Source organism: Canis lupus, chromosome 9 (genome assembly GCF_003254725.2).
Source record: "Canis lupus dingo isolate Sandy chromosome 9, ASM325472v2, whole genome shotgun sequence".
In the NCBI taxonomy this organism is placed as follows: Eukaryota; Metazoa; Chordata; class Mammalia; order Carnivora; family Canidae; genus Canis; species Canis lupus.
The window spans coordinates 24,593,467-24,613,770 of record NC_064251.1 but is presented as its reverse complement, the minus strand read 5'-3'; the positions used below and the strand labels follow the sequence as shown (position 1 = coordinate 24,613,770).

The 20,304-nt window shown below is 44.5% G+C and overlaps 1 protein-coding gene across 1 annotated transcript; it reads right to left on the bottom strand.

Annotated features, from left to right (window-relative positions):
- Nucleotides 1-374: 374 nt before the first annotated feature.
- Nucleotides 375-18,972, bottom strand: CWC25 (CWC25 spliceosome associated protein homolog). Its single transcript, XM_025440845.3, has 10 exons — nucleotides 18,832-18,972; nucleotides 16,305-16,477; nucleotides 11,075-11,311; nucleotides 9,088-9,157; nucleotides 8,269-8,396; nucleotides 7,532-7,595; nucleotides 6,701-6,897; nucleotides 6,218-6,316; nucleotides 2,651-2,812; nucleotides 375-1,935 (listed from the first exon to the last, which is right to left on the bottom strand). The coding sequence occupies exons 1-10, from the start codon at nucleotides 18,847-18,849 to the stop codon at nucleotides 1,821-1,823; spliced, it is 1,263 nt and encodes a 420-aa protein (XP_025296630.3). The 5' UTR covers nucleotides 18,850-18,972; the 3' UTR covers nucleotides 375-1,820.
- Between the last annotated feature and the right edge of the window lie 1,332 nt (nucleotides 18,973-20,304).

The following is a 20,304-nucleotide window of genomic DNA, read 5'->3' as shown; positions in this document are numbered from 1 at the left end:
AGGACCGGGCGCGCACTCCAGCCGCAGGTCACGCCCCTTTCCCCCGAGGCCAATGACAGCCGCGGGCCGGGAGCCCTGGGATTTATGAATGGGTCCCGCACCCACCCACCGGCCGCTCGGCCCCCTCCCTCCAAAGCGTCGAGTTCAGAGACCGGCGGCACCTTCAGACACCTATTCTACAGCAGAGCATCGTAATCGTCTTATTCTCTGGTTCACTTCATGACATCTTTTGAGTAAACTGCCCACGCTTTGTTACATAATTCCTCTCGGACGAAGGATCTCCATACATGCCACACAAATTACGGGGTCAGTATTGTTCTGTACAGGAATTGTTTGTAAATTCGGTACTCAGCGCATGGTTGCTCTTTAAACACTTACAAAAATAAATGTAGCCTTTATTACCAAGTAATAAAATAAAAGACATAATTAGCATAGAGAAGCAGGATGAGGTGATTAAATGAATAACAAGTGTATGTTACTTTCTTTCTCTCTCTTCTTAAAACTGGGTTTTAAGTATTCCAGTGCCTGGCATCCTGAGTGCGCAAAAATATAAATCCAAATTCGTTTTAAGCAGAATTAGGGATTAGCAGAACAAGGAACTAACCCGGCTAATGTGTGGGTCAAGAAGGCCTAGGAGTTCATGGGTCAAATGAGGCTTCTGGTAAAACAGTAAAGGGAAAGGCGTAAAATTAGGAGACTGGTCCCACAAGTTTTAGGTCTTTGTTTTGGTTTTGGTTTTTTTTTTGTTTTTTTTTATTATGATAGTCTCACAGAGAGAGAGGCAGAGACACAGGCAGAGGGAGAAGCAGGCTCCATGCACCCGGAGCCCGACGTGGGATTCAATCCCGGGTCTCCAGGATCGTGCCCTGGGCCAAAGGCAGGCGCCAAACCGCTGCGCCACCCAGGGATCCCGTTTTGGTTTGTTTTTTATACCTGACTAAAAAAATAGTAGCAAACTCCTGAAAATCTAGAATTAGAATAAGATTGTTACATGATAAAAAGGAAGCCATGAAATAAACCGCTTCCATTTTAAGAGCCAGGGTGGGAGCACACAAGTAATTTGGTCCTGACTCCCTAAATCATTTGACTTCACCACTGCACTGCCCACATGGGAGACTGTAAGAAGGGTTAAAAGGATAGATACCCTGGATCCTATCTACAAACCCAAGCTTCTCCTAAACTAGCCAGACCCAGAGGGGAAAAATAGTTGATCTGCCTTACTGTAATTACTCAGTAACAAGATACAATATGGTTCCATGATATAGGTAAAATCACTTACCAAACAAGATGTTCTCACAAAGCTAACTTTTTAAAAAGCATGTAAAAATCATACATTTATATACACATACACACTACACTTTTACAGTTCAAAAGATAGTCCAAATAGTTCAACAGCTCATTTAGTGATTTTTTATATTGTTTCCTTGTCCAGATTTGTCACCCCCCTTGTCTCTGCCCTAAGCTGATATACATTATCTACTAAATCAAGTAGATGTCCATTTACCCCACTAAGCACAATCTATCTGGCCAACTCCAGAGAGAGGCTTCTGAAAGGTACGGTCTACACCGAGGCACACAGTTGCCCACCTGTTAAAACCTACTTGGCACTCAGCAAAAGTTACTGAGGGTCCCATAAAGCGAGTCACACTGGTTCTCAAAGGAAGGAAGCTGTTTCAGGAATCACTGGAGGAGAGTCACTTTGAACAGTGGTGGTTTGCCAACTATGGAAGAAGTCACTTGAACTCTTATAAAGAGAATTTTTAAGGGATCAGCAGCCTCCCTGGAAAATTCAGGAAAACCAGCAGGAGAGGGAATAATTTTCATCTTTTCATAAAGTTCTTCTCCAGAGCTATTGAGGTTCTCTGTAGAGAGTAGATGTTCCGTTTCACCCGATCTTCCAGAGAGGAAGTAGATGCGCTCTCCAGCTTCATGCGGCTAGGAAGAGAAGATAGGAGAATAATAGGAGTAACAAATACTTGTCAACTGGTCAACTATCTGGCAGAATTAGAAGAAACAGGTTGCCATAAAACAGATCTAGAAACCCAAGCTCTTTTAAACCCATGTAGGTAATTTTTGAGTGGATTCCCATCTGGAACTCAATTTTACTTTATTTTTTTAAAGATTTTTATCTATTTATTCATGAGAGACACACACACACAGAGAGAGAGAGAGAGAGAGGCAGAGACACAGGCAGAGAGAAGCAGGCTCCATGCAGGGAGCCCGATGTGGGACTCAATCCCGGGACTCCAGGATCACACCCTGGGCCAAAGGCATACAGCTCAACCGCTAACCTACCCAGGCGTCCCGGGAACTCAATTTTTAAAGCAATATCCATCAGGGAAAAGTTATCTGTTTTGGAAAGCAAGTAAAGCTTCATTGGAAAAAGGCCTCTGGAGCCATGAGTTATTTAAATAAAAATCAAGGAGATTCAATGAAAATAACACTTCACTGCTCCTCCCTTCAAATGAGAAATATCCCAATGTCTGGCTAGATGCTGGGAGTAATAACAAAGGTTAGCTTGGAGGCTGATGTCCCCGTTCTCACCGCACAGACACAGAAACACCAGGACACAATGAATGGATCAGCTGCCTAGCTGCCTCCTTGGGTCCACAGCCATGAAAGCTGTTAGGCAGCAAGAAGATGCACTCACTGAATAAATTTCCCATCTCGGGAGTCCAGCTTCTCCAGCCTCTGCTCCCATTCATCATCCTTAGCATGCCTCTTGAGGATGTTCAGCCTCTCTTCCTCCCGCCACTTGGCATTTTCCATCATCTCTTGACGTTTCCGCTCTAGTTCCTCTGATGAGAGCTTTCTGTTGAACACAAAAACCATCATATCAGGGCTGCTTCTCTCCCAGCAAAAAAATAAACACTATAGGGAGAACAGAAATCAGGTAGGACCCAGGTTCTCCATTCACCCAGCTCTTTCTATGGAAATGCCCAACCCAGAGCCACACTCGGCATGAGGTTCCTTCCTTCCTACTATCTTGGGCAGGTGGTTTCATCCAAATCCCAAACATTTGTAGTGAAGGATTTCATACTCTCAATAATATCTGGAGTGATTATTCTAAACATTAAATTCAAAATATTCCAATTGTTTGTTCACTGACTTATTTAAGAACACAGGACTAAGTTAGCCATGTGACTGTGGACCTCTACCATCCCCTCGCTGGAAATGCTTGGAAATTCATGGACATAGCCCAGGAGTATACCACTTTAGGAATAAGCTAGAAGCCAGATGTCTGAAGAATTCAGGTCAATTCAAGTTAACCTCAGAGAGTAATAGGTAGGTCTTCTTTCCTGGCACTCACTGCAAATGAAGTCAGAGCAAGAAGAGGAGGTAACGAACCAGTTCAATCACCATTTAACAAGGTTAGAAATCCAAATCCATCGTTTCTCAAATGGGTGTGATATACCCATGTAAAATATCACCCTTTAAGAGGAAAATAATTGGGGCACCTGGGTGGCTCAGTTAAACGTCTGCCTTTGGCTCAGATTATGATCCCAGGATCCTGGTCCATGGCCCTGCTCAGTGGGGAGCCTGCTTCTCTCTCTCCCTCTGCAACCCCCCCACCCCCCACTGCTCATGCTCTCACTCCCTCTCAAATAAATAAAATCTTAAAAAAAAAAAAAAGAGGAAAAATAATTGGTGGAGTCTCATAAGGGAGTGGAGCCCACTTTTGAGACAGAAACTTAAAACACTAAAACTTGACATTTAGTTGTCTATAGTGAAATGACAATGATCCATTTCAAAACTCCCACTAAATAAAATATACAAAACCACAAAGAGAATGGGAGAGGAGAGGACATTGGGTAAGAGATGTCTAAAAACTGTTGGAAGATGGAAGTAGATGAAGGAGTTGTAACTAGTTTTCACAGACTAAAGAAAACTCAATCCTGTGAAGTGCCAGACACTAATCAGAAGCAAAATCCAGGGAAGGCTCAGAGACTGCAGGCACCAAGTGGAGGATGGTGGTAGAGCTATAAACAAAGGGAATGATTTAAAGTCTGTATGAGAAGCAATTAAGACACCCCAAGTCCTCATGCCTAAGTTGGGGAAGCCAATGACTGTTCTTCCAAACATCAACAGGAGACCATCCAAAAGAGACCGTTTTGGTAGTTTCTGAAGAACTAAGCCAGACAAGAACTCAGAAGTTTCAGGTGCATCAGGCATAGTAAAGAAAGCTGGCAGGGCCACCAGGGGTGAAAATAATGTCTCCCAAGATGTCAGCAGCCTGTTAGAGCCATCAGTCAGGCAACCAGAGGGTTTTTTCCTTCTATAGAAAATTTTTTTGGGGGGCAACCCTGGTGGCTCAACGGTTCAGCACCGCCTTCAGCCAGGGTGGGATTCTGGAGACCCGGAATTGAGTCCCATGTCAGGCTCCCTGCATGGAGCCTGCTTCTCCCTCTGCCTCTGCCTCTCTCTCTCTGTGTGTGTCTCTCATGAATAAATAAATAAAATCTTTTTTTTTTAATTTTTTTAAAGTTTACAATTAAAAATCTCACTCAGAGATAATGAATATATTACATTGATGAAAAGAGAAAGATTTTTATTTATTTATTTTTATTTTTTAATTTTTTTTAGAGAAAGATTTTTAAAATGGAACAATCAGAATGTAAAAGAGCTCTTGGAAATTAGGGAGGGGGTGCCTGGGTGGCTCAGTCCATTAAGTGCCTGATTCTTGGTTTTGACTCAGATCACAACCTCAGGGTCAAGGGATCAGCTTCAGGGGCTCTGCACTCAGAGCTCAGTGGGGAGTCTGCTTGAGATGCTCTCCCTATGACCCTTCCCTCACTTTCTCTAAAATAAGTAAATCTTTCTAAAATACATCTCTCTCTAAAATAAGTAAAATCTTTTTTAAAAATTATAAAAGTGCTATGTTGCCTATAAGAAATTTTGAAATTTCGAAAGCAATGAAAAATATTTAATTAAATAGGAATCCCACAAGACCCCCAAGAAATTTTACAAGAAAAAATAGTCTTGGGATGCCTTGGTGGCTCAGTGGTTGAGTGTCTGCCTTCGGCTCAGGGCATGATCCCGGAGTTCCAGGATCAAGACCCGTATCGGGCTCCCTGCATGGAGCCGGCTTCTCCCTCTGCCTCTGTCTCTGCCTCTCTTTCTGTGTTTCTCTAAATAAATAAATCTTAAAAAGAAAAAAGAAAAAAAAAAAAAAAAGAAAGAAAAAAGAAAAAGTCATCCCATAAAAATAGGTTTTTTTCCAAATTTTTAAAAAACATTTTATTTATTTATTTAAAGTGGGTTTTGTTTTGTTTTGTTTTGTTTTTTATTCATGAGAGACAGAGAGAGAGAGAGAAAGAGAGAGAGGCAGAGACACAGGCAGAGGGAGAAGCAGGCTCCATGCAGGAAGCCTGATGTGGGATTCAATCCTGGGACTCCAGAATCACACCCTGAGCCAAAGGCAGGTGCTAAACGCTGAGCCACCCAGGGATCCAAACATTTTATTTATTTATTTATGAGAGACACACAGAGAGAGGCAGAGAAAAAGGCAGAGGGAGAAGCAGGCTCCATGTAGGGAGACCGATATGGGACTCAATTCCAGGTCCCCAGGATCATGCCCTGAGCCAAAGGCTAATGCTCAACCACTAAGCCACCCAGTCATCCCTGTTTTGTTTTGAATTTCATTTATTTATTCTGAGAGAGAGTAAGAGATATACAAGCGGGGAGAGGAGCAAAGGGAGAGAGAGAGAAAAATCTCAAGTAGACTCCACACTGAGCATGGAGCCCTAGGTGGGGCTCAATCTCATAACTGTGAGACCATGACCTGAGCCAAAATTAAGAGTCAGATGCTTAACGAACTGAGCCACTAAGGTACCTCAAAAGTCTCTTTAAATTGAGCATCTTACTACAAAAGAGAAGCTTTATCTTTATAGCTGTTAAGAAAGTCGTTTTAGGGGCACCTGGGTCACTCAGTCGGTTAAGCGTCTGCCTTTGGCTCAGGTCATGGGGTCCTGGGATCAAGCCTCGTATTGGGCTCCCTGCTCAGTGGGGATCCTGCTTCTCCCATTCCCTCTGCCTGCTGCTCTCCCTGCTTGTGTTCTCTCTCTCTGTCAAATATATAAATTAAAAAAAAAAAAAAAAAAAAAAAGGCTGGTTTGGCAAGGAAAGGTGAGGTAGATTTTCCACTTGCCCCGGTTTGAGCCACTCCTGGACTTAAGCCTGCAGAGTCTGCAGTTCACCTCTGGGGCTCCTGACTCACCTGGTGTATCCGGGAGCGTGCCGCCTTTGGTAGACCTCTTTTCTGGGCGATGGGCTCTTAGTTCGGCCTCTCTCTCTCCTGTTTACCTTAGAGTTGTGCCTGTGACAGACACACAGAGGGCAGAGAGGAGAAAAGCCTTTTTAATACAGGGGCTTTTATCATGTCCCTCAGATAACTGGAGAAAAGCTAACAGTCTTAGAATTATAATCCAGATTGAAGAGAACAGAGGGCAGAAGTGGAAGAAAAACAAACACATAAAGATTTATAAGATTTGATATTGAACTCCCTCCAAAGATTCCACATATCTAAATATGTAGTTCTAGGAGCCTGAGCTTTACATTGAGGTGGGGAGGGGACAATATATAAAGGAAATAAAGCAAAGACATTTAGAAAAATTAACAAACAGACATCAGTAAAAGCAAGTATCTGCTGTAACCAGCCCCTGCATTTACAGGCCATTTCCCAGTGAATTCCCACACTCACGGTTTGCTTGGCCTCGGGGACCGTGACCTTCTGCCTGGGTCCCGGGACCCTGCTTCCCTGGTGCTCTTCTTGTTGGCATGTCTGGGGGGTGAGTGGGAGGAGTTTCTGGACCTGGAATGATTCCTCAACCCGTGCATTCCCTTTTGCTTGGCCATTAAAGAACTCTGTACTCCCTGGCTATGACAGGGGTCCCTGATCTGCAGCATCAAGGAAAAGAAAAAAAGGTATTCACAGGAAAATCTGCAGCTCAGGAGAAAAGGCAGCAATACAAGGAAATGACATAAGCACTGAGGTTAAGAAGCCAACTAGGCGTACCGATCCTATCACACAGCTACCACAGAGAACCACTCAAAGTTAGCAGCCAAGTTCTCTGCAGAATCCCCTAAGAGAACGGACGCCACCAGCCACCTGCACTCTGCTGACTCTTCAGCACAGCCTGGGCAGCACCAAGAGACAAGGGGAGACAAGGAGAACAAGGCCTAAGGTTAAACCTACTAAGGAAAAAAGGAATCCAGAGGGATGTCCATCTGTCAAAAGTCATCGACCTGGAAGCTTAAAATGCCTGCATTCCATGTAAATTATCTGCAGAGGACCAGACAGAATGGCAACAGGCCCCACTGCTGGGTTAGGCTCTGCGCTCAGAGGGCTCTCAGCCCGGTCAGAGACTACGGGATAAGGAACAGGCCAGCTCCCCAGAAGCCCCCACCCTGGCTGCCCAAACTTCCCTTCCCTTATGTCTGATTGGCTGCTAGAAATGCTCTCTGTCCAAAAACGCTCTTGAGTTAACACGTTCTATAGCCCACAGTCACTCCGAGAAGCTCACATCCTTACCTGTAAGCCATATCCAGAGGCTTTGGACAACACAGAGGAAGAATCTGCCAACTTCTTTTGAGATCTAAGGGATTAAGACAGTCATTGAAAAAGGTAACGCATAAAGGTCCAGGGTAAGTCTCTTGTGCTGAAATGTGCTTCCTGCTTCAAACGTGACCTTTCCCACTTCCATGATCACTCAGGAGCGTGGCTCTCTATTTGGACTCTCTCTGCTGGAAGATGCACCAGCACAGTCATGTTTTTCCTGTGAAAACCCGTGGGCCTAGCTTTTCAGCCTCAGTGCCTGAACACGTTCTCCTCCTCACCTCGTGCTGCTATTCCAGGGACTGAGAGTGAGTCAGCAGTGACAATGCTCACTGCTCCCACAGAGAAGACACACAGAATGGGCCCAGATGGGCCCATTAATGCACTTTAAAAAAAAAAAAAAAAAAAAAAAGGCCTACATAAAATCCACTTCCACTTTGGAGGAGTCACGAGCAGAGATGAAAGTCACATCTAGGATGTCTGCACCAAGACCTGCAAGGCTATGGTCAGCTCTGTCCAGAGCAATGCCAAGACCTCCAAAGAACTCTAGTGTTAGATGGCAAGTTTTGTGGACATGGTGAGCCCACATATGAGTGCTCACCATTGCAACCTCAGTGCCTGGCAGTTCCCAGCATAGAGCGGGGCATCCATGACTATCTGGAGAATGAATGAGTCAATGAGTCAATGAAGGAGGCCCGCCTCCACACACTCACCTCCCCCGACCGCGCTCATCCTCGCTACTGCAACCATCACTACTTGAGCTTCTGTGCTTATGTTTCTTGTGCTTCTTTTTCTTTTCCTTCTTTTTCTTCTTCTCCTTTTTTTCCAGGCTCATTTGCAACTAGAAAACAGCCAGAACACAGCCATATAGGATCACTGAGATCCTGTCAGTCCCTCGGAAGGGCCTGGTTTATACACAAACTACCTGACTCTGTGCCTCTGGGTCTACAGAGGTCCAAGATGCCATCAGAGCTTCCCTGTCAACAAGAGGGGCAAGTCTTAACCCCGGCAGTACACAGACACCCCCTAGACTACTGAACAGAATCTCTGGTGGCTGGGGCTAGGAACTGGTATTTTAAACCATCCCTAGAACTAATGCCTAGGAATTTCCAACTGTCAAAAGAACGCCAACTCCCCTGAAAGCAATCGGGGACTGCAAGATCAATTTTACATTTCCCTTACCAACTAATCCAAAACACAATCGCATGACTTGTCACGTGAATGATAAATGGGCCCTAGAGGCTTGATAACACCTGATCTCCTGAACACACTGTATGATCAGGACTTCACAGGCACATCCCATACTCCTTCTTTTCTAAAACAAATGACATCATATGGTGCTTTTCCAACCAAACAACACAAGAGGAAATCAAGCTTAATTAAGCTTGACAAGGAAGATTGCATAAAATCACCAGGAGAAGGTCTCTTAAAGTCAAAATTTAAAAGCCATTCTGTTTTCCCTCTCATAAGAGGGAATGGAGAGAAGTTCTCATGTAAAGTAGTTACAAGACCCTCTTTGATGCATTGCTTACCAATTCTTTGATTTTCTTCATTTTTACAGGATTATTCAACACTTCTCTTTTTTTCTCCTCCTCTTTCTTCCTAAAATAAAAGAAAAAAGAGGAAATTATAAAAAAGTCCTACTGTCATTTATTGCTACTAAGGGTAAACTGGTCAGCCTTCATGGAAAACAACTGGACAACACTTATCACAGCGTGCACACTCTTTAATCATATAAATTCTTCCATAAGAATTTGTTACTGTAAGGATATAATCAAGGAAGGTCCCTACAAAGCTGTCCATATTATAACAATTAAAATTTGGAAACAAGTTAGGGACCCAGTAAGAAAGCATATAAATTACGGTATATTCACACAATACAGACACACACAAAAAAATATTCTAAAAGCACAGTTAGTGATACAGAAAGATGTTTGCTATATATAACTAGGTTTAAAAAAAGTTTATAAAATAATATATATAAACACATCAATGTTTAGAGCAGCATTATTTGCAATAGCCAAAAGGTGAAAATAACCCAAATGTCCATTGACAGATGAAGAGACAAACAGAATGTATATAATGTAAAAAAGAAGGAGGGGTGCCTGGGTGGCTCGATCCGTTGCACTCATTTTTAGCTTGGGTCAAGTCTCAGGGTGGTGGTACTGAGCCCCTCACTCAGCTCCCCACTCAGCAGGGAGTCTGCTTGAGGTTTTCTCTCCCTCTCTGTCCCTGTCCCTGCATGTGTGCACTCTCTCTCTAAAATAAGTAAATATAAGTCTTTAAAAAACAAAAAAAGGAAAGAAATTCTGATACATGCTACAACATGAACCATGAAGACATTCTGCTGAGTTAAATAAGCCACAAAAGGATAATTATTCTGTAATTTCACTTATGTGAGGTTCCTAGAGTTGTCAAACTCATGAACACAGAACCTGGAATGGTGGTTCCCCGGGGCTGGGGGAGGGGGAAACATGGATTTCATGTTTCATGGTTAAAGAATTTCAGTTTTGCAAGGTGAAAAACTCCCAAAGATGGGTGGTGCTGAGACACCTGGGTGGCTCAGCAGTTGAGCATCTGCCTTCAGCCCAGGGCACAGTCCCAGGGTTCCAGGATTGAGTCCTGCATCAGGCTTCCTGCAGGGAGTCTGCTTCTCCCTCTGCCTATGCCTCTGCCTCTCTCTGTGTATCTCTCATGAATAAATAAATATAATCTTAAAAAAAAAAAGATGGGTGGTGCTAATGGTTGCATAACACAGTGAATGTACACAGAACTGTACACTTAAAAGTGGTTAAGACTGTAAATTTTGTTATGTTTTATCTTACCATGACTAAGGTAATTAAGAAGATGACAAAAGGAGGAGAAATATTTGCATATATATATATATATATATATATATATATACACACACACACACACACACAGTACCTTTATATACGGCTATGCAATGTCTTTATTATGTAAATAACCTTAAAATTGTTTTCAAAATTAAAAATATGACAAATGTTTTCGATGTTCAATTTTATATACCTGAAATAAAATGCTACAAATTAAACCAAAAAAATTAGTATACACAGCATGAGTTGGCACTCAAAATGCAACTCTATTTTGATATAGTATATATTAGGGTTTCAAGGAAGATTCTAAGGTTTCTTTTTAAAAGGTTCTGCTGTACAAAAAAAAGAGGGGTTGGGGGAGGCAGAAGGACTGCTCACTGACCTATCCCACTCTATACATATCCTCACATTTCCAAGAAGCTGCCAGCCTTTCTCACCTTGCTTTTAACTCTTATTTTTGTTCAAGGGTCAAAGGCAAATGAATAATCTGGTCTGGTCTGGTCCACTTGCCATAGTCCTATCACATGGCCTAGATAAGACACACTTGATGGATCCTCCTTCCCAACATCAGGGAGCCCAAATGGAAACAAATCCTTTTACAGGGCAGACAAAAGCCAAGAGGAAACCAGCTATGAAAAAACAACAACAACAACAACAACCCTTCCCACCCTGTTATCAGTACCTGATGATGAAGAGTGGGTCCTCCCGGATTTTGCTGGCCATGTCAAGAAGGGAATTAGCACCGGAAGGAGCAAAAATAGAGCCTGGGAGTAGTCCTGTTTCCGAAGAACAGCCTGCCTCCTTCTCCTCCATCTTCTCAAAAACATACTTGTCAATGGGACGCCCCAGCAAGTACTCATCACGGTTTACCATCCCACCAGGACCCTGATACATCCAATCCAATTTTTCTTCTTTTTTCCTAGTTCGAGACAAAAAATACAATCAAAGGAAATGTAGATTCTTGAAGACCTGCACATACAACCTGAACACAAGGTAGAGGACTCCAGCTGGTCAGAGCAAGACTCATTCTCCAGGCATCTAGCAGGGGCTAAACACTGGGCTCCATGTGGCACACAAGAAGAAATGATGCTTGTCGGCATGGGGCTCATCATTCAGTGAAGACATCGTTTCCACACACTTAAGCCATTTATGTGGAAAGAGTATCTCTCAACCTGGGGCAGGACATTTGCTCAGGGCTTCTTAAGCCTCCTTTACAAAGCCTTTATATTATGCTTTCATTTTGAGGATAATATGAAACAATAGATTCTGGGTCATCTCATTATCAAGAACAATTTCAATGACCACATATGCAGTTGTGTGAAGTGTGTTTTGGTGTGTATGGTCACATGTGCACAAGCATGCACTAATTCTACACTTGAGAAGATAAGGAGAAAAGATCAGAGATAACCAAATAAGTAAATTATGCTTTCAAGCCAAAAGAGAGGGGCCAAGTATGTCCAATATTTGCCAAACAAATACTGCCCGGTGGTTCTGAGAGAAAAAAGTGGTGGGAAAATGGAACCCTCACACAACAGACAGTAAAGGCATGCTGAATTCACAAGTGCATGTGTTAAAGCAGCCAACATATCATTCACACTGAAAGCAGCAAAGTAGTTTCATCAAAACAGCATCAACTGTAACATCAAATTCAACACTTTTTGAATATGCTTTTTTAACATTTGTGTATATATTTTTGCTTAAGATTATATAACAATTAAGGACATCTGGGTGGTTTAGCGGTTTGGCGCCTGCCTTCAGCCCAGGGTGTGATCCTGGAGCCCCGGGATCAAGGCCCACATCAGGCTCCCTGCATGGAGCCTGCTTCTCCCTCTGCCTGTGTCTCTGCTCCGCCGCCCCCCCCCCCCCAGCCGTGTGTGTCTCTTATGAATAAATACATAAAATCTTTTAAAAAAAATTTTTTTAAAGATTATATAACAATTATGAACATAAAGAATATCTTCCTAAGTTTATGTCTTTGGACACTCTTAATAAGATTTTAGGGAACGCCTGGGTGGCTCAGTAAGTTAAGCATCTGCCTTCAGCTCAGGTCATGATCCCAGGGACCCTAGGTTTGAGCCTCAGGGGCTCTCTGCTCAGTGGGGAGTCTGTTTCTCCCTCTCCCTCTGCCTGCTACTCCCCCTACTTGTACACATACACATTCTGTCAAATAAATAACTAAAATCTTTAAAAAACAGAATATTTTATTTTTTAAAGATTTCATTTATTTATTCATGAGAGACATACAGAGAGAGAGAGAGAGAGAGGCAGAGACACAGGCAAAGGGAGAAGCCCACTCCCTGCAAGGAGCCCGATGTGGGACTCGATCCCAGGTCTCCAGGATCAGGCCCTGGGCCAAAGGTGGCACTAAACCGCTGAGCCACCCAAGCTGCCCAAAATAAGAATATTTTAAAACAGGGGCGCCTGGGTGGCTCAGTCAAATGTCTGACTCTTGATTTCAGTTCAGGTCCTGATCTCAGGGCCTGACATCAGGCTCCACGCTCAGCATGGAGTTTGCTTGAGATTCTCCCTTTCCCTTGCCCTCTGTCCCTCCCACTCATGCCATCTCTCTCTCTAAAATAAATAAAGTCGGAATCCCTGGGTGGCGCAGCGGTTTGGCACCTGTCTTTGGCCCAGGGCGCGAGCCTGGAGACCCGGGATCGAATCCCACGTCGGGCTCCCGGTGCATGGAGCCTGCTTCTCCCTCTGCCTATGTCTCTGCCTCTCTCTCTCTCACTGTGTGCTTATCATAAATAAATAAAATAAAAATTAAAAAAAAATAAAATAAAATAAAATAAAATAAAGTCTTAAAAAAAATAAAATGATCTATAGATTTTTGTTATGGCTATAACCAGGTTCTCAATTGAGGCTGCCCATTAGGATCCCATCTTTAAAATCTTCTAAGAACAGGGGATCCCTGGGTGGCTCAGCGGTTTAGTGCCCGCCTTTGGCCCAGGGCGTGGTCCTGGAGTCCCGGGATCGAGACCCACACTGGGCTCCCTGCATGGAGCCTGCTTCTCCCTCTGCCTGTGTCTCTGCCTCTCTCTCTCTCTCTCTCTCTCTGTCTCTCATGAATAAATAAATAAAATCTTAAAAAGGGCAACCCAGGTGGCTCAGTGGTTTAGCGCCACCTTCAGCCCAGGGTGTGATCCTGGAGACCCGGGATCGAGGCCCACGTTGGGCTCCTTGCATGGAGCCTGCTCCTCCCTCTGCCTGTGTGTGTGTCTCTCTCTCTCTTTTTTTTTTTTTTTTTTAAGATTTTACTCATTTTATTTATTCATGAGAGACACAGAGAGAGAGAGGCAGAGACACAGGCAGAGGGAGAAGCAGGCCCCATGCAGGGAGCCCGATATGGGACTTGAGCCTGATGTGGGACTTGATCCCGGGTCTCCAGGATCAGTCCCCAGGCTGAAGGCGGCGCTAAACCGCTGAGCCACCCGGGCTGCCCTCTGCCTGTGTCTCTGCCTCTCTCTCTGTGTGTGTCTCTCGTGATATATAAATAAAATCTTAAAAAAAAAAAATCTTTAAAAAAAAGCCTGTTTTAAAAAAATAAAATAAAATAAAATCTTCCAAGAACACTCTAAGTGAAAAGATTGAGAAACACTGGTATAGACCACTTTATAGAACACATAATTTCCTAGCATTATCAGTAAACCCTATAGCAACACTATTGCAAAAGAAAGATTTGGACATCCAGGATAATATGTGGATTAAGGTTTCTAATTGTTCAGAGAGATGCATTACAAACACAGGAAAGATTATTTGACCCATGGAAGTTAATCACTACATAGTAAAAAGTTCTTACTGGCATTTTATAGGATAAATTAAAACCATGCCACTGTGCAAACAGCTATACAAAGCCATGAGACAAGCAAATGATTAAATACATTTGCAAGTAAAGACCAAAAAAAAGGACATACATGCTAACATTTGTGTTTTATAAAGTTGGAGGATATATGAGGGGGAAATCAATCAATCAACTTCCTCCTATTCACAACAGATAAGCAGGCATGAGGATCAGCCATGGATAAACATTTAGCTCCCTGCTCTGGAGCTGTTCAACTATACTCCCACCTCATTAACTAGATTCTGCAAAGCCCAAATTTCTGATACATTAGGTATATGATGTGTAATACTTTGCTGAATAAGAATTTCAAAGGGTTCTTTGTACCTGGCTGGCTCAGTCAGAAGAGCATGTGACTCTTGATCTTGGGGTCTGTGAGTTTGACCCCCATGTTGGGTGTAGAGATTATATTAAAATAAAATCTTTAAAAAATTTTTTTTCCAAAATAATCTTTTACTTTTGGTTAGTGGGAAAGCAAATTCCTGACTAATGAGTACTGAATCTAAAATTGGTATCTGTTTTAAAATCAAGGGTTCACAAAATCTAAAGTTTCCCATAGGGGATCCCTGGGTGGCGCAGCGGTTTAGCGCCTGCCTTTGGCCCAGGGCGCGATCCTGGAGACCCGGGATCGAATCCCAAGTCAGGCTCCCGGTGCATAGAGCCTGCTTCTCCCTCTTCCTGTGTCTCTGCCTCTCTCTCTCTCTCACTGTGTGCCTATCATAAATAAATAAAATAAAATAAAATAAATAAATAAATAAATAAATAAAGTTTCCCATAGAACCATGTGTGTGCACCTTATAAGCTGCTCAGGAATTAATCTGAATGTGTGAAATGTATTTACACAAAATTATAATGTAGGTGCCTGGCTAGAGAAAGCAATTCCTGATCTTAGAGTTGTGAGTTTGAGTCCCACGATGGAGCAGAGTTTACTTTAAAAAAAAGAAAGAAAAAAACCCCCACGTTTTAAAAACTGTAAAGTAAATAATTTACATAAACTATATAAAGTAAAATAACTTAATGTATGTCTATGGATAAAAAACCATAAAAGTTCATTCCCTTATCTCATTTGATGTATTATGGTCATAAATAAATTTTATTCTACTTAAAAATTCTAAAACGTTATTTTAAAACATTCCAAGTTTCGCACTTGAGTCAGAATGGCCTTCTTCCCAATCCAATATCCTGAAAGAATATGATTGTCACCATGCCTAAGTTCCATAACGGCATTTCCATGTAGAAGTTTGACACAGACACACAACACTGCAAGTCACAGATCCTCTTGTCATGAAGTATTAAGGAAAAGCCCTAGATATCCAATGGGGAGAGTATGCCATACACCACTCCAGGGACTTGCTCACAAGGACATGAACAGGAGAATGACAGTACAGATTACTCGATTTTAGTCTATGGGCTGTTTTCACTAAACTTAATACACTGTACATTTTATGCCTTTTATTTTTCTCAGAATACATTTGCTCCTGCCTCATTTTATGAGATGGATACATTAACGAGTATCTGCTACTCCTATCCTATATTATATACGAGGAAATTAAAGCCGGGTGAAACTGAGTGGGACTGTCCACAGTCACAACTTTTACTGACAGACGCCACCCACTTGCTTCCATGAGACCTCACTGCCACTGAAAATGAGTCTGCAGTACATAAACAAACAAAAGGAGGACTGAGGCTGAGACACACACTGAGAAGCAGGGGAGAGGCATGGCATGCTTATTTGTCGATCACCTACCGTGAGCTAGGCCTACCCTAAGCCCTTTCTTTACATATTATCTCATCTGATCCTCCCCACACCTTGAGAATTGGGTACTCTCACTCCCCCAGTTCTAGAGGTAACTGAGGCCCCCCCCCCCCAACTAGCTCCCAGCTACACCGTTAAGCTAGGACACACAAAGCCAGCCTTAGAGCCTGGGTCAGACTGACTCCAAAACCCATGCTCTTAGCCAGCAGTTCTATAGCAAAAGGATGATGCAGTGGCAGGCCAGCCTCATGGTGCCCTATGTACCAGGACAGCCACAGACCCACTGCCCCGCTGCGGCCTCAGCTTCTTACTCACTTGACAGCCCCGACATCCTCAGCATAGCGCTGCATCTCTTCCCGGGCCCTCTCCTCCCGCAGCTCCCGCTGTAGCTCCTCGATCTTCTTCCGCTCAGCCTCATGCTTCTGCTCAGCCTTCCACACCTTTTCCACATTGCGGAGGGTCTGTGGGTGCCAGCTCTTCTTCAGATTCTGTGAATGAAAGGAGGGAGAAAACAATGCAGGGGGTGAGGGTGGGCCCCCCTCCCCATATTCCATTTGTGCCAAAGCAGACATCTAAGGGCAAGATGTCCTTCATAATGGCAAGAATGGCACCCAATTATTTCTTGCACGTATGGGGGTTTTGTTCAAGTACGTAAAGCTTCAGGATAGAACATGCCTTTTCTGGATTCCTTTGAACACTTTTAGCTTGAAATGCTTATGGATCAGACTTCACGAATGAGCAGAGGGGTGGGAAGGTAAACTCTGAAAGGCAAGAGAACTCAAATGTGTTTAGCAGGGGACAATCGTTTTTATGAACACAATCTTCTTCTCCTTGAGTCCAGTTAACCAGCCTTAACCTTGCATAGTTTATGACCCCACCAAGTACCTCTTTCAGTCTTCCTTCCTGGGAATCTCCCCTTAGTTCTGATCTCTCCTTCACGCTGCACCACTGAAGTACCTCAAAAATGCTTCCCCTCTCCCTCCTCCCCACAAGCCACTGCTTTATTTCAGCTTCCAACCAGGGAAGGGGGGAAGAAGTGATCTCTAATGACAATTACAATTTAGCCTAGTGATGCAGGAAGCAAGGAGGAGCAGGGTAGATTTCCAGAGGGAAGAGCACACACAACTGCAGGCTCAGTGGGGAGAAAGAACATAGCACAAATGATTCCATGTGGCTAAAGATAGCATGCAAGGAAAAAAAAAAGATAGCATGTAAGATAATGATGAGGGTCCAAGACAACTAAGAAAGGAAAAGAATAAGGGCCTTTGAAACCGTGTTAAAGGTGTGGGCTTTCTCCTGTAAACAAGAAGAAACACTAAACAGTAATATGCAGGTGACGGGCATGACTACCTATTGCGTTTTTTTTTTTTTAAGATTTTATTTATTTATTCATGAGAGACACACAGAGAGAGAGGCAGAGACACAGGCAGAGAGAGAAGCAGGCTCCATGCAGGAAGCCTGATGTGGGACTCGATCTCAGGACTCCAGGATCACACCTGGGCAGGTGCTTAACTGCTAAGCCACCCAGGTGTCCCCTAGTTATTGTGTTTAGAATGAACTGGAGAGAGCAGAGATTGAGGACCAGGAGACCAGTTAAGAGGCCTAATGAGAAAACCTACACAAGGTACCTGCCATGTAGAAGGTATTCAGTTAATGACGGCTCTTTTCTTTCCTTTCTCTTTTCCGCCTTGTCCTTCTTTTCCCTTCATCGTGTCAGTCCCCTACCCACTCAGTCCCCTACCCCGACCCCATCCCTGCCCTATCCTACTGGTCTTTCTCTCCCTCCTTCAATATGGGTGATTTTGCCCCCTAGGGTAAATGTCCAGAGACAATTTTGGTTGTCCCAATCAGAGGAGAAGAGTGCTACTGGCATCCAATGGCTGGAGGCCAAGGATGCTACTAAACATCCTACAATGCATAGGACCACCACCCACCCAACCACACACAAGGCAAAACAAAGAAGTATCCAACCCAAAATGTCAATAGTGCCAAGGCTGAGAAACCTGAATTACAGCTTTCCTGTCTCTTAATGCAGTTACCTGAAGAATACACTACATTACATGAATCTTGGAGTCTTGGAAAGCATTCTAATCAACAACCCCTGACAAACTCTAATATAGATACTGGATAGGTGGCTAATTTGATCTATTTGCTGATTCAATCAGGGACACTTTAAACAGGTTAGCATCTTTCCGATCTTGCACCATGCTCCTGTGGGTCCTCTGCCCTACGGAGGGCTTCAGCACACTACAAATGAACTATACAGTTCAAGAGAAATTGCCACATGACTTATACTAAGTGCTATAAATTAAGAAGAAAACTGTCACTACAAATCAGAATGCAGCATTGAAGGAGAAGTGGAGACAGAAAAGTGGACATGTAGAAGAGTTCTTCAGGTTTGAAATAGAAATGGCTCAAGGGCTTAGAGAATGGGGCAGCACGACACTCCCACTACAGCCCAAAACAAGGCTCAACTCCCAGCTGAGGAAGAGAGAAGGGATGCACAAAATAAAGCCTGCTCGACTCGGTATCTGTCTCCTTTCCGAGGCATGGTTCCAGCACCACCACCCCCTCCTGGCCCTTCCCAGAATTTCCAGGCGTAAGGGCCCCCCCTCCAACAAACACACAAACATCAGCCGGCACCGTTGGCGACACGCTTCGCACACCTTCCCAAGTCTCCGCCCGGTCCCTCCATGGCCACAGAGACCGGTCCCTTCTCCAAGGCTACGGCTCCCTTCTCTCGAAAGCCGTGGTCACCCACTCCCACACCCTCCAATTTCCGTCCCCAGCCCCCGGTCAATCTCCGGCTCCGTCCTCCCCCGCCCAGGCCTCGCTCACTTACCAGATCTCCGCCCCCCATGACGGCGGCGAAGTTTCCTCTCTCGCCGCGAACCTGGAGGGCTCAGGCGGAATCAAGAGGAAACGTAGAGAAAGAGATCAGCTGCGACCTCCCCGGATTTCGGAGGCCACCGGCTGCCACTTTTACTGCCCGACCTAGAGCCCACTTCCGGGAGGGCGTCCTATTACTGCGTCGGCGTCGCGCGACGATGACGTTGAATAGTCTGTCGCGCAGCGCGAGGGTAGCGCCACGGGCAGTCTCGTGGTTTGGGGCCCAGATCTCGCGGCGCTCGCGGTCCCGTTTTGGACTCCTCTGCTGGAGCCTCACCCGGTTTCGGGAAAGCTGCGTTGAGACCGCGCCGGTCCACGTACAGGGGGCTCCGCCCCGCCGTCCGTTGCCATGGCAGCGTGCCAGGACGTTCACCCCGCCCCCCACAGGCTGCACCCCGCTTCTCCTCGCGAGGCTCGGCTACTGTTTTGGCTGGTTCGCCTCCCCCGGCACGCACGCCCACACACCGGCCGTGTAGAAACGCTTCCCACACCTGCACTCCTCCCCGACCTCCGCGCAGGGTCAACTCCCTGAGTCCCGGCCTGGTTTACCGAGTGAGGTGGAAAGCATCCAGCGGAGATTCCATCAGCTCCCCTGCACCAGACTTTGATTATTTTTTTATTGGGTGAGATCTCTACCCAAAACGTAGGGCTCGAATTCAGGACCCTGCCATCAAGAGCCAAGCTCTACTGTCTGAGCCAGCCAGGCCCCAGGTCACCAGCCTTTTAGATGCGCTCAATTGACCCTTTAAGAAAACAAAACAAACGAAAACAACCACGTCTTTCCCCCCAGCTGTTTCACTCTGTCTTATTAACCAAACTTTAAATGGGCTGCCTCCACTCAGGAGACAAGGTGCCTCCCTTTCATCTTCTGCTTAACCTCAACCCTCCACTTAACTATTTTTCCCCCATAATCTTCAGTAATCCCCCCGCCCCGATTTAAGTCAAAAGCCACATTGCATCCCCATTTGACCTCCCCTAGCCTTGAAAGGTATTGAGGACAACGCTCCCCTCTTTGAAACACTTTGCCCATGACTTGTCTGCACCACTCTCTAGGGTTTTGTTTTATTCCCTACTCCCTTCTCAGGGAACATTTTGTTTCTACTTCATTTTGCCTCTTCATCTTGCTCTAGGTTCCGGCTTGAGTATTCTCACACTGAATGCTCTCCCTGAGTGATCTCATCTACTCACAGGGCTTCACTTACGATCTGTATATTGATGGATCCCAAATTCATTATGTCCAGTCCTATTTCTCCTTCAAGCTCCAGGGTTTTAAACCTGGCTGTTAGACATTTCCAGTTGGAAACTGAACTCCTTATCTAACCTATCCCCATTACCCCAGTCTGGCTCTTTTCTCTCATTACCACCACTTCTCCATCTGGACATCATTCAAGACCTTTCCCTCACCTCCAACATCCAATCAGTTCAC

Bases quoted from the DNA above. Each gene is read 5' to 3' on its own strand.
- CWC25 (XM_025440845.3), bottom strand. The intron at 9,158-11,074 runs GTACTGATAACA...CTTTTATTTTAG, and splicing joins GACCCACTCTTCATCATCAG to GAAGAAAGAGGAGGAGAAAA. The intron at 8,397-9,087 runs GTAAGCAATGCA...GCTGTTTTCTAG, and splicing joins TGAAGAAAATCAAAGAATTG to TTGCAAATGAGCCTGGAAAA.